This window comes from Oryctolagus cuniculus, chromosome 14 (genome assembly GCF_964237555.1).
Source record: "Oryctolagus cuniculus chromosome 14, mOryCun1.1, whole genome shotgun sequence".
NCBI classification, from domain to species: Eukaryota; Metazoa; Chordata; class Mammalia; order Lagomorpha; family Leporidae; genus Oryctolagus; species Oryctolagus cuniculus.
The window spans coordinates 3,068,674-3,083,166 of record NC_091445.1 but is presented as its reverse complement, the minus strand read 5'-3'; the positions used below and the strand labels follow the sequence as shown (position 1 = coordinate 3,083,166).

Sequence of the window (14,493 nt, the reverse complement as noted above, 5' to 3'; positions counted from 1 at the left end):
TACAAAAAGTAACAAATACTTCTCGGAGCAGGAGTAAGGTGGAAAGGTTCTGACCTTCATTAGGGCAGCCACATGGATCTACTCATTTTCTTTGAGTTAAAATAACATCCTCAGAGGGGCCAGCGCTGTGGTGTCGTGGGTAAAGCTGCCACCTGCAGTGCCAGCATCCCATACGGGCACAAGTTCAAGTCCTGGCTGCCCCACTTCTGATCCACCTACTTGCTAATGGCCTGGGAAAGCAGTAGAAGACGACCCAAGTGCTCGGACCCCTGCACCCATGTGGGAGACATGTAAGAAGCTTCTGGCTCCTGGCTTCGGATCGGCACAGCTCTGCCCATTGCGGCCATTTGGGGAGTCAACCAGTAGATGGAAGACCTCTCTCTCTTTCTCTGCCTCTGCCTCTCTGTAACTCTGCCTTTCAAGTAAGTAAATAAATCTTAAAAAAAAAAAAAAAAAAAAAAAAAAAAAAGTAATCTTGTTTGACAGGTAGAGTTACAGACAGTGAGAGAGAGAGAGAGAAAGGTTTTCCTTCCACTGGTTCACTCCCCAAATGGTTGCAATGGCCAGAGCTGGGCCGATCAGGAGCCAGGAGCTTCTTCTTGGTCTCCCATGTGGGTGCAGGGCCCAAACACTTGGGTCATCCTCCATTGCCTTCCTGGGCCACAGCAGAGAGCTGGCATGGAAGAGGAGCAACTGGGACGAACTGGCGGCCATATGGGATGCCGGCGCCACAGGCAGAAGATTAACCTAGTGTGCCACGGCGCCAGCCCCAAAAGTAATCTTGACATTACCTTTAACTGTTTTGTTTTAGAGAGTTTACACCAAGTACTAAAATCAACTTTCTGGATCTAACTTATTTAATGTGCAGGACTTCCAGGGAAAACTAGTGAAACAGAAAGATAACATCTACATTTCCAACAATCCACCAGCCGAGAAATTCAGATAAAGGTAGATTAACACATTACTTTGGTCCACTTCTTCTAAATGGGTTCATTCCCCAGATGGACACAATGGCCAGGTAGAAGCCAGGGGCCAGGAGAAACTCTGTGCTGGTCTCCCACGTGGGTGCAGGGGCCAAGCACTTGGGCCATCCTCTAATGCTTTCCCAGGCCATTAGTGGGGAGCTGGACCGCAAACCTAGCAGCTGGAATTTTAACCAAGATGTCTTTCTACAGGTGAACAGACGCACTAACTGCAGTACACCTGCCTACTGCTAGAAATGAATGAGCTGCCACGCCCCAAGGACCTGCCGAACCTGCACATTCGAGGGAAGAAGTGAACGAGGCCCACCTGATCAGGAGATACACTGCCTGGTTACGGCTGGATGTGAGGCCTTGAGAAAGCTCATAGGAGATGCACATTATGAAAAAACGACATGAATTTGAAAACTATTTGCACCAAAATAAACATCTTTTAATTCCATTTTCCCAAGAGCTCCTGTGAAGTACCCACACACTTGCTGTTAAAGCCACAACTGTGGGGACAGCCAAAAGATCAGGCTTTTTGGCAGGGACTTGTGGAGAGGAAGGAGTTAACGGGTGCAACAAAGGATTTTAGGGCAGTAAAACTACTGAGTCCCAACCCAGCAAAGTGCCCCTCAGAAGGAGGCGCGTAGAATGCAGCACTGCTCACGCGGATCCTGACCAGCGTGCAGGTGGTGCCGGGAGCTCCGCGCAGAGTGGGGACTCTGTACTCTTTCAATTTTGCCAAAAAACTGCCTCTGTATAAAAAGAAAACTATGCCAACATTTAACTCTAAGACGTGTCTCTTTCTCCGCAGACTTTAGCTACCTTCAGTCACAGAAAACCCGGAGTCCAGGCTTACCAGCTGCACGGCGTGATGGGCTGCACACTCTTCCTCACCCCGAAAGCGCTGCTGGAGTTTTTCATTGTGTTTTGCAATACAAATTTCCTATAAATACACAAAATGTGCTTTAATACAAGTAACACGGGCACCACCACCTTGAGCTGTACCTAATGCACTTTAGGCTCACCGTACAACACCTGTTAGGGAAGCAGAGCCACCTTGCCTTTCGTCTGGACTCCTGCCGTGGCACCCGCCGAGGGCCCAGGCCCGCCAGAAGGCGCGTGCAGTCGTATCGAGCGTCTCTCCGCCTCTCGTCCCATCGCCCACTTGACTTTGCTAGCGCTCTCACCCAACACGCAATGCCTCCCCTAGCCCTCCTGATTTCTATTTATTATTTATTTGGTTATGTATCTGGTAGCAGGTGCTGAGGGTGAGGTGGGGGAAAGTGGTGTCCTCAGATAATCTCCAGTGTCCTTTTTTAGCACAGCAGTCTATGGCTAGAACACTGTAAGTCCCAGTACATTCCTTAAATGAAGTCACACAGAAGCAGGGCGCCATCCTGCGCTTGGGAGCTCTCTGGTGAGAGCCTAAACTGCCCAGATGGGTTTAACAAGCGTCACGAGACCTGGGTTTTCTGGCTGCATGCCTCGGAGCTGAAAAGGACTGCACGTGGCTGCTGGGACATAAGAAGACGTTATTTCCATAGCCCTGCTGAAGTCACAAAGCATTAGCTTGAAGCCACGAGTGAGGTGACGGGGGCAGGTGCAGGCCCACGCGTGGCTGTGCAGATGGTGCCACGCAGGTCTCTCAAGGGCTTTGTTCTTTTTAGCACTTACTGCCTTTGCTCCCTGTCCCTCTGCAGTTCATGGCCACCTCCAACGGCAGCATCTCCCAGGCTGCTTCCTCACAACGCGCCCCACTCACACGCACACCAGCGGAGGAGGTTCGTCACTCAGGGAGCAGCCCCACAAGCCCTGGACACCAGCTCACCCGCTCAGCACCTTCCTGGGTGCAGTCAGCTCCCTCTGCGTCCCCTTGGCTTCACCTCACGGCCCCCAGTGCAATCTGAATCTTGTCCCCCACTCTCCCCCAGACTCCCAACACAAGGCCCCGTCGCTGCAAACATGCAGTGTCCCGGAGTGGACCATGCTCCCTCTCCCCTTCTGGACGCCCCCTCTCCTGCTTCTTCCAAGTCAGCCCTGGGAGGCTCCGCCACATAGTTCCCGGGGTGCCTTCCTCCAGGCACCTCCTCACACCACACTCACGCCCAGCAACGACGCCCTGCTGAGCTCTGAACCACAGAGGGCGCCGCTCCGCTGGGCCGCCACCCTGCCCCCACCCTCCTTCGCGGCACAGGGCCCTGCTCACCGCCGCCTCCACCTGGATGTCCGTGCACACCCCCCCCAGCTCGTCACCTCTCGCCTGTGCATGCTCTTCCCACCCTAGAAGCCCGGGAGCCAGTGGAGAAGACCCCCTCTTCCCTTCCCCTCATTCACCAAGCCTACAGCCTCTCTCCCTCAAGGAAGGACACTTCTCACACTGTGCGTCCCGTGCCGTGTGCGCCTCTGCCACCCCAGTGCACATTCCCAGTGCGGTGAGGAAATGAAGCCCTCCAGCCAACACCCCTCCATCGCTCCCACTCCCATGTCCACAGGCCCTTCCCTCTGCTCAGCACACCCTGGGCACCTCCCCCGGGCTGGTTAGCGAGGGCACGGGGCTGCCGGCTGGCTCGCCGCAGCCCCTCTGAGCGCGCACACAACCCTCACGGGCTGTGCCATGGGAGTCTGCAGTGTCTTTTGTTCTGTTCCTAATCACTGTCAACACCATTAAACACCATTAAACTGGTGGTTTCTACTCAGACGGGACAACTTGGACCGAGCCCCCAGCACCACTCCCCGCCTCCCCCTGCACACCCGCAGGGCCTCTCTGCAGGCCTGGCAGAAGCCGAACCGCATGGTTTCCCGGTGTTCACCCTCGCAGACTCCGCCTGGTCTGTGAGCGCCTCTACTGCTCCCCGAGGGGCTGCGCTGACCAGCGGGCACCAGCTGCACCAGGAAGCACGTTTCGTCCCTCCTGCCTCACAGAGATGGTGAGGCCAAACAGGCCCGCAGGCCCCGGCTCTGGGCGGGACCCTGGTGTCCAGGGGAACAGGAGGGTGCGCCGAGGAGCAGCGAAGCGGCCACTCCCTGGGGCCTGCAGCGCTGACCTCACAGCCAAGAGGCAGCACGCGGAGCCCAGAACGGGCCAGGCCCGGGCGCTGGCTCCAGGGTCAAAGCCTGCGTTTGGATCAGCAGACAAGACAAAAGGAGTAGTCCAGCCATCAGCCAGGATCAGACCTCCGGGAACGCACCATCTAGGAAGTCGGAGCGCGGGAGGAAGCCAGGGCCCCGGCGCGGGTACCTTTTTGTTTCTGAGGTAGGCTTTCTTGGCGCAGACGCGGCCGCGGCGGGCTTCCAGCTGGCGCGCCTTCTGCTGCAGCTTCTGCAGCTCCTCCCTCTGCCCCCTCAGCTCCTCCTCCTCCAGCATGGCCTCCATGCTCTCGTACGTGTCGTAGTACACCACTTCGTCTCTCTTTTCTGTCCGGGGAGAGCAGCGGTGACGGTGCTTAACTCTGGGTGCTCGGTGGGCACCAGGTGCAACAGGGCTCAAACCCGCGCACCGGCTCCCCAGTCCGCAGCCAAGCTGCCACCCGCCCCCCAGCTCCTTGTCGGGCCGGGCTCACTAGGAAGTGCCCCTCGGAGCAGATGCACGCAGAGCGTGGCCACGCCCCACACCCCTGCCCACTGCACCTGCACAGTCGACTGGCTGCAGCCACTCTGCAGAGGCGCCCTGCTGAGCCTGCAGATCGGCGTCTGATTTCCTAGCTCTGTGCCCAGGCTTCTTTGACATCAGGACTCTCACTGCGTGTCCTCCCCACTCCCTCAAGCCCGTGGGCCCGGCAGTAGAGCACACCCTACCGGAGATGAGCCGCCTGATGCTCTCCAGCTGAGCCGTTAGCAGGAGCTCCTCACACTTGAGGATTTCAAACTGCACTTCATACAACTGAAGCTGCAGGTCGTAATAATCCGCTTCCAACTGGTCCAGGCGGGCAATGGCTTCCGGGCCACCCTGCAAACTCTGCATCTGCATGGAAAGTGAAAACATTTCCAGTTTGTGGAAACAGAAATCCTACAGAATAAACCCATGCAGCATTGCTCTAAGAAAGCAACGTGGAGGCAGGAAGTACAGACTTAAACATCGAAACACAAACATCGCGTCGCATGACGCGGCTTTGGGACGCAGCGGGCCAGGTTTCAGCTTCACGTCACTGGTCTTCCATACTGGCGGCGGCCCTGCATTCGTCACCCTGACGTCAATGACGACAGTGTCCTCTCGCAGTCCGCACAGTGGGTGAGTCCGACAGAAACCCTTTTCCTATCAGCACGTGGAAGAGAAGGACATCTGCGGTGCAGTGGGGAAGGTGGCCACAGCTCGGCTGCCCCAGGACCTGCCGACCAGGGAGGGGTGGGGGGTGGGAGGGCCTGCCATCTGCAGACAGCTACCACCGCTATCTTTACCCGAGCACAGACGGCTGCACAGTGACCCTACGCGATGCGGGCTCGGCAGTTTCCAGGCGCCGGTCATGAAGTAGTGGGAGGCCTGACGCCAGACTGTTCTGTTTGCTGAGGGGCACTGAAGCGAGAAGGGGAGCTGTCGCCAGCCACCTGAAGGGAACCACAGACAGCAGCGCAGCCTCAGAGCAGGATCCAGCCCGTGAGTCCATGGACTCCTATCTGGCTCCACGGAGAAGGCAGCTGCAGGAAGTACAGTTTTCTGATGGAAACAGCAAGATCCGCCAGCGCCACAGCTCACTAGGCTAATCCTCCGCCTTGCGGCGCGGGCACACCGGGTTCTAGTCCTGGTCGGGGCGCCGGATTCTGTCCCGGTTGTTCCTCTTCCAGGCCAGCCCTCTGCTGTGGCCCAAGTGCTTGGGCCCTGCACCCCATGGGAGACCAGGAGAAGCACCTGGCTCCTGGCTTCGGATCAGCGCGGTGCGCTGGCCACAGCAGCCATTGAGGGGTGAACCAACGGAAGGAAGACCTTTCTCTCTGTCTCTCTCTCACTGTCCACTCTGCCTGTCCAAAAAAAAGGAAACAGCAAGATCCTTGCACAGACACAGAACCACTTAGAAGGCCCTGGAGGGGTGACGCTGTGTCACATAGGGTCACGTGGCCACCTGCACCACCAGCACCCCACATCAGAGTGCCGGTCTGATGTCCCAGCTGAAAAGCACAGTTAGGGCCTTTCCCAAATGTGCAGTGTTCACAGTAACAAGAGTTATGCAAATGTAGGAGTGCTCTTCGCCAGTGTGGTGGTGCGGTGGGCTAAGCTGCCACCTGCAATGGTGGCATCCCGTGAGCGCCAGTTCAAATCCTGGCTGCTCCACTTCCAATCCACCTGCCTGCTCACGCACCTGGGAAAGCAGCAGAAGACAGCCCAAGTATTTGGGCCTCTACCACCCTTGTTTGAGACCCTGTTTGGAGTTTCAGGTTCTTGGCTTGGGTCTGGCCCAGCGCCAGCCACTGCAGCCATTGGGGATGCAAGATCTCTAAGTCTGCTTTTCAAATAAATAATAATAATAATAACAACAACAACAAGTCCTCAGAATGTTGGTGAGCAAATACTTCATCTTGGATTTTGAGCGAGTGCTGCTGCGTTAAGAAGTGTTTCTCCCACCACAGCACTACACACAGAAGAGATTCGACGTGTGCTGCTTGGCCTTGGAGGGAGGGGGAGGATAAAACAGAACCTCTGCACGTGTCCACCCGCTTACTCCCGTCTCACTCCCATCTCACTCCCCTCACACAGCCCTCTTCCCGCTGCCTCCGGACTCTTGTTCCACTCTGGAGCCAGCCCCGGGCCTAGCTTCCTCTCACCTCCCCCGCCCTGCTCACAAGGTCACTCTCAGTGGCATCAGTGAAAGCTCAGAGCTGTCATCTGAGACGGCCTCCAGTGGTGCTAGGGTGCATGCCGGCGGCTCCACGTGGGGATGTTGAGCCACGCCTAGCCCAGCACCTGCAGCCTTTCCTGGAACGGTGAGCCCTGGGCACGCATCGACAGCGCAAGCTGCCTCCTGCCAGCATGACAGTGCTCTGAGCTTCCTCCAGGGCAGACAGCACACACACTGAGCCACAGGGGCTGCCGAGTCGGGCGGCATCAAGCATCGGCTCAGGGGAGAGGCGGGGATTCTCCTACCAGCAGGGAGCTCACCCCCAGTTTCCTGGATTGGCAAGTTCAACCCAGAGCAAGTGTCCACAAAGGCAGAAAGTGCGCCCGAGAGAACACGTGGTGGGCCGTGGCGGATCCTCGTTAAAGCTCCAGGGTGGAGGAGCACAGTCCACCAGCCTTCTGGGGGTTAGCGGAGGACAAAGGGACACAGGAGCCTAACTTCCACATGCAGGCCAAATCCTCAGCGGGCATCGTGGTGCTGCAGGCGGAGCCACCGCCATCTGCCACCCATGTGCAGACTTCCAGGGAGTTCCTGGATCTCAGCTGCAGCCTGGCCCATCCCCAGCCGTGCAGCCATTTGTGGAGTGAACCAAGATGGCCCAAGTACTTGGGTTGGGTCACCCATGGGCTTTGGCCTGACCCAGACCTGGCTGCTGTGACCGTTAAGATCTCCTGTACCACCTCTCCCTCTAACTCTTCCTTTCAAATAAATGACAGCCTCAGACAAGCTCTGAACCAAGACCAGCCCCTCTGTGTGGGAAAGGTGGGAAGAACAGGAGAGGAACCTGAGCACTAACACGACTTCTATCAGCAACAGCTGCACAATTATGTGTGCGATGAGGTGACACAATCATCCAGAATTCCACATTTTGGAAATGTTGGACAACCTAATCTCACCAGACCATGTTGCTAGTAGAGTCCACTTAATGTAACTGTGTTTCATCAGTGAAGTGACAACACCTGCCACATGCTATTGGCTCCATATTATTTTCTAAAGTCTGAAAAACTTGGAACTGAGACATACGTAGCCTTAGGGGTTGTAAATGATGGCCCACGGGCTTAAACACAAAGGGCTTTGTTTGAAGATGAGATAACACAAATAAAGCACTAAGGACAGGACCTAAAACATTACAGCTTTCTACTTGCCGTTTACAACCACTGCCAATGTAGCTGGCAAAGACAGAGCTTAAGCAATAAAAAAATAGAACCTTCTGTGTGCAGAATGGGTTTCTGTGCTTAGAGAGTGAAAATTTCTAGGGTGCAGATTTACAACAATCTGCCTATCGAGAAACAAATTTACAACAAAAGCCTAGTCTCCTGCATAGACAAGCAGCGTGGCTTCCCGCCTCTGCTCGCTCCGTGGCTGCCACGAAGCTCCTTGCTGTCAGGTTTCGACGAGGCCCACGTGAAACATCTCGCCACCTTCTACAACGTTCTTTGGTGAAACCAGAAATGTCTGCTGAGGCAAGTGACCATCTGCAACCCAGGAAACGTCCTCGTCCTCTCTGCACCCACCTCCGTGATACGCACTAAACCCCAGCACAGGATGAAGGCAGTCACGGCTCCGAGTCACCGCCTTCTCACTGCAGGCCAGGCACGGGAAGGCCAGCCGAGAGACACAGCACCTCTGGGGCCACAGCACCCTCAGAAGGCTACTGCACACTTCTTAGGTCTCACTCACTCGAGGTTACATTCGGGACACATCTGCAGAACTGCGACCTGCACAGTAGTGCAACATGGCGTCTCTCCATCTAACTCTGTCTTTAAAACAAATCTTTAAAAAAAGAAAAAAAATCTGGGGTGAGTGTGGACAAGAGAGAGACACAGAGGACAGAAACATATCAATCTTCAACCATCGGCTCACTCCCAAAACGCCCACAAGAAAGCCGGGTGTAGGCCACACTGAAGCCAGGAACTCCACACAGGTCTCCCCGTGGGTAGCAGGGCCTCAAGCACTCGGCCATCTTCTGCTACTTCTCAGCCCATTTGCAAGGAGCTGGATCAGAAGTGCAGCTGCTGGGACTCAAGCCAGTGCCCTGAGAGGCTGCGTCACAAGGCGAGCCCTAGCACGCTGCGCCACAATGGGGCACTGCCTGATGGTGGAGCGGAGAACAGACTGACAGGTTTACCCGCAGTCCACACGCTGTTTCTGAGTCCTCACGGGGCAGGGGGCCAAAGAAGGCAGCCACAGCTGACAAACTCTGCCAGGGCTCTGTCTGGCAAATGACATCTTCAGCAGTTCTGACAGTCAGTCTAGGACTAGTGGTTCAGGTGCAGACGACCTGGGAACCGACTAAAGGTGCGTACGAACTGCGTGGATACGGACATTACTCAAGCACGGGGTTCCTAGCTTTCCAGCTCTTAAAGGGGCAGGAGGCTACGGCCCAACAAGGTAAGAAAGACTACAGTCAAGACCCAGCAGCACTGCAGAGCAGCAGAGCCTGGAAGGACACCGTTTAACTCAAGAGCAGGAGGACCTGCTAGCCCAGGTGGCATCACATTCGTGGCAATACTTGACGCTTAACCTCTAGTTTCACTTTCCAGAAGTCTTCATTCTGTCTGCTCCTGAGTACAGCGAAGCCCCTGAACTGTATCCCCAGATGGACAAGTCGAATGGCATGTGAAACACACGTCAGAAAGAGGTTTTAAAAACCGCTTTGAGTTACAAAGCACAAACAACTCTATTTTACCTAATGCAGGAGATGCACCTGTCTTGCCTGGCTGCGTGCACTGTGCTCACTGAACACTCGCTGTGACCAGCGTGTGGTCTGTGGCTCTCCTGCCCGTGTGCCTTGTGCAGTCCTCACCTGCTCCCATCCCCCCACTGCGGACCAAAACATGAAGTCAGAGTCCACTTTTCCAAGTCCACGTTCCTTACACCAAAGCCCCTTTCATTACTCTACTAATTATTATTTATACTCACTTTAGAGAAATGCATGGGTCTCTACTGTCAGCTGTGAAATAAAATTTGAAAGGCAGAGTAAGAGTAAAGATTTAAGAGTGACCCATTGACCCACTCTATAAACCAGCCAGGGAAACCGTTCATTTAGAGAACAGAAAACGACGAGAGGGGCTCCCTGCCCGCCAGCCCAGCTAGCGTCTGAGCACAGGCACTTCTCACCCAGGCAGCTCACGGCTGTGTGTGCTTCTCCAGGGCTCCCCTTCCTGACGGAACAATCTCACAGGTCCTTTTCACATTACACTAGTCTTCCCCCACCACGCACTAACACAAAGCCTGCAGCTTACTGATGCTCGCCTGTGTGTGCATGTGTGTGTGTGTACGTGCGTGTGCGTGTGCGCTGGAGACGGGGTGTAATCAATCACGTCTTTATCCTTATCACTCTAACTCCTGGCAAAGACAACACACGCTGAATGAACAACTAAAACCAAGCAGGATTCTAACAAGCAGGGTCAGTGGGTCACTGCTCAAACCATCTTTGAAAGTTCACTCATTGGGGCCAGCAGGGGGCTAAAGCCCTGTTCTGCAGCACCAGCATCCCTTATGGGCGCTGGTTCTAGTCCCGGCTGCTCCACTTCTGATCCAGCTCTCTGCTGTGGCCTGAGAAAGCAGTGGAGGATGGCCCAGGTCCCTGGGCTCCTGCACCCGTATGGGAGACCCAGAAGAAGCTCCTGGCTCCTGACTTCGGAACAGCATAGCTCCAGCCATTGCAGCCATCTGGGGAGTGAACCAGAGGATGGGAGACCTCTCTCTCTGCCTCTCTGTAACTCTGCCTTTCAAATAAATAATCTTAAAAAAAAAAAAAGAAAAGAAAAAAGTCCACGCATTGCCTCAAGTATCTGTTTTCATAAATACTGAATTCCGTGTTCTCAACATTTGCTTCTTCTAATACTTAGAACTACCCGCAGAGGACCAAGCAGAAGTGCGTTTCCACTGAAAGTGTGCTTTCTGCTCCAACGTACTCGTAGGACCATTCTGGAAAAGACATAAGGAAGGGCAGGTGACATCCGAGCCTCGGCGCGGGCACCGATGGTTTCAGTGCTGTGCCGACAGTCTCCGCGCTCCACAGCATGGCGCGCGCAGCACTGCACAGGTGCAAGGAGCAATCACGAACAAGATGGCAAGGAAGAGCGTGGCTAATCATTTTTAAAATATCATCTTCAACGTGTTTAGACTATGAAGATGAGCACCTCTTTCCGAGGATTTCTAAGAATATTCTTGGCTTAAACAACGTTTTGTAGGAACAAAACACTGGAGTCCTCTCCCCGCCCGCTGTTGATTCCACCATGAGGTGGTCAGGAGAGGGCTCCAGGAAACGCAACGCTGTGAGCACGGCCCCTTCACCTCTAACCAAGCCCACGGCCTTAGCAGCTTCACTCCGTGTCTGGCAACAGCACCTCCCAGGAACTGCTGGCGAGGCTGTGCTGTCCACAGTGCACGGCTGCCCAGCACCACTGCAGGGCCCTGAGGCGCCCCGTGAGGCTACTCTTCAGGCAGGGGAGACCAACTGCGCACACCGTCAGAAAGGTCGCGTCGTTACGAAACGGCAGACGCCGACTCTCTGACTTTAGATCCGTCCGGGACGGTTTTGTTACCTCCTCCTTCAGCGCGCGCTTCCTCTGCTCCAAGCAGATCTCCTTCGCTCGCATCATTTGCAGCGTCTCCTTCGAGACAGCGTACTGCAGCTTCTCCATGCGCTCGGCTGCGGCCGCCCACGAGGCTTTGCCAAACTTCTTCTGGTCGGCTCGCATCCGGTCATACACCGCTGGTGGTAACATTCAGAGATGTTAATAATGAACAGCTTTTAATGAGAGACAAACCTCAGATCTCACTGACCACACACAAATCCTGACATGAAAAAGTACTTGTTGGGGCCGGCGTCAGGTTAATCCTCCACCTGCGGCGCCAGCACCCCATATGGGCGCCAGTTCTAGTCCCGGCTGCTCCTCTTCCAGTCCAGCTCTCTGCTGTGGCCTGGGAAAGCAGTAGAAGATGGCCCAAGTGCTTGGACCCTGCACCCACCTGGGAGACCAGGAGGAGGCACCTGGCTCCTGGCGTCAGATGAGTGCACCTCCAGCAGTGGCGGCCATTTGGGGAGTGAACCAACAGAAGGAAGACCTTTCTCTCTGTCTCTCTTTCTCATTGTCTGTAACTCTAGCTGTCAAATAAGTAAATAAAAATCTTTAAAAAAAAAAAAGAAGTACTGTAACGCCTCTAGAATAGAACTCAGCAACATGATCCACTCTGTCTAATGCCTCAGTTCCTTCTCTGAGTAACGTTCTGCAGGAGCCGCTGCTGTCACAGTGACTTTTATATCAGATGTCCAGTGTTGTCTTTCAAAACCTGACTCCGTGAAGGTTTATGCTTTCTACCAGCTATGCTGAAATCAGCGCCCAATACTGAAAACATGAACAGCTGTTGTGACTTTTCTGAGTGCTCTGAAAACTCCACGACCCTGAAGCCAGGAAGATGACATCCTGGACGGTGGCTGAGCAGGTCAGAGCGGTGTGCACAGGCGCGCAGGAAACGGCCCAGCTCCCCTCCTCAAGCAAGCAACGAAGACGTTTCCAGTTTGTCCCAGTATAAGCCCAGCCTCAAAGACAATGCCGGCAGCCGGACACCCTTCAACCAAGCGAGCTGCCCACTGGTGCCGGAGTGGCAGTGCTTCAGCCCAGGGCCACGTGGTGGGACACGGCTAGCCGCACGCCCAACCACCCTTCACAACGGTACAGTCACACTTTCCTTTTTTCAAAAGAAAAAGGCCATATGACATGTACCAAATGTGATCTTTGAGCTATACTCACAGGTAGTTTCTTTGATATGTTTAGAATTGAATGAAGGGGCCGGCGCTGTGGCTCAGTAGGTTGATCCTACACGTACAGTGCCAGTAGCCCACGTGGGTGCCGGTTGGAGTCTGATCCAGCTCTCTGCTATGGCCTGGGAAAGCAGCAGAAGGTGGCCCACGTCCTTGGGCTCCTGCACCCACGTGGGGGACCTGAAGGAAGCTCTTGGCTCCTGGCTTCAGATCAGCACAGTGCCAGCCATTGCAGCCATCTGGGGAGTAACCAGAGGATGGAAGACCTTTCTCTCTCTCTCTCCCTCCCATTGTCTGTAACTCTGCCTCTCAAATAAATAAATAAAAATCTTTAAAAAAAAAAAAGTGAGTGAAAAACATTTTTGTGCTATTACATACTAAACATCTTTTCCAAGACAGATGCTTCACTAACCTTTGCCTGGATATAAAGAAAATGTCTGGAAGACAGTTTAGAAAAACGTGGAGAGAGTGCACTCTCAGGGAAGAGTTTGGGAGAACACGACAGAGTGAACTCCACACAAATTACAGGGACAGAGTGAATCTACACGGAAGGTGTGGACGCCTACAACCCAGGACCCCAGAGCCGAGGGCCTCTGCACCAGAGTGAGGTGAGACCAGACTGCAGCAGCCCACGCCACTGGTGATGGAGCTGCAGGAAGAGCCTGGTGGGAGTCTGGCGGACACTCTGGGGCACAGTGCACCTGCCAACCTAGAGGGAGAAAGGGGTGCGGCACATGTCTCTCTCCCCGACCACCCAGCACCAGTGTCCTGCAACTATATAAGAACAGGCATACGTAACAGCTGTGCCAGCTCATGTCTGAGCACCCAGCAACCAGCCGAGACAAAATGCCTGAGTCTGGTGGGAGAACTGACAGGGGGCTGGGTGCTCGTGACTGTAGGGGCCTTCTGTGCTGGGACTGTGAAAACACTGTGGCTGTGTGTGAGGGCGCAGGGTGAGGCTGGGTCTTTGGGCAGTCACTGTGGGTGGTGGCTCCACACACTCCAGGCTCCCTGATTCCCTGGTGAGGGTCACTGCTACAGGATCTGTGTTCACACCGAGGACTGCACAGATCCTTTGTGGTAGTGTAGATGAAACTGCACCCACTAGGGCTAGCGCCCAGGCACTGGTCTCCTCTGAGAGGAGGTGAGCCTGAGACTCACCAGCAGAGCTGAACAAACTTCCCCTCTGATTTTTTTTAAAGAGGAGATTTATCACACCCAACTTGCGTGTCACCTTGGTCATTCCCCTCATCCTGGAGCACTGACCAGAGCTCCCTGGGCACCCTACTCCCCTCAGGGTACTCACTGAAAGAGCAGGCACTCCACTCATGCACAGAGGCACAGTCCGAGATAAAAGCCATCACAGGGAAAAACAGACCAACCAACAGGTATCTCCACCAACGCCTCATAAACACAGCAATTCAAGAAACAAGAATAACGAAGATGACATGATTCCTCCAAAGGAGCACGACACTTCAATACCAGAATACGAAAATGAAGACACTGAGGAAATGCCAGAAACGGAATTCAGAAAATTGACTTGGGATTACTTAGAAGTAGCTAGGAGCAAATCCACAAACTAAGAAATCTGTACATGACATCAAAGAAAATTTTTCTCATGAAATTAGGATTTTAAAGAGAAATCAAAATGAATTAGCAGAAATGAAGAATTCCACAGAACAAGTAAAAAATGTGGTGGGAAGCCTTAACAACAGAACCGGTGAGGCAGAAGAAAGAATATCTGACTTACGAGACAAATCTCTGGAAATTTTACAGTCAGATCAAAAAAAGAAGAAATTAGATAACTAAAAAACAACATTGGAGATCCATAGGGTAATATCAAATGACCCAACATATGGATTTCAGGAGTTCCTAAAGGAGAGAGAAAGGATTAGAAGGCCTTTATAGTGAAATAATTTCAGAA

General features: G+C 54.0%; 1 protein-coding gene across 2 annotated transcripts in view; it reads right to left on the bottom strand.

Annotated features, from left to right (window-relative positions):
• Positions 1 to 14,493, bottom strand: part of JMY (junction mediating and regulatory protein, p53 cofactor) — a 75,323-nt gene that overhangs the window by 13,072 nt on the left and 47,758 nt on the right. For both annotated transcript variants that reach the window (XM_070056325.1, XM_070056324.1), the window contains 4 exons: positions 11,350 to 11,519; positions 4,764 to 4,929; positions 4,207 to 4,382; positions 1,825 to 1,911 (listed from right to left, as the gene is read on the bottom strand). In XM_070056325.1, the coding sequence (XP_069912426.1) occupies positions 1,825 to 1,911; positions 4,207 to 4,382; positions 4,764 to 4,929; positions 11,350 to 11,519 (599 nt within the window). The remainder of the gene's footprint in view (positions 1 to 1,824; positions 1,912 to 4,206; positions 4,383 to 4,763; positions 4,930 to 11,349; positions 11,520 to 14,493) is intronic.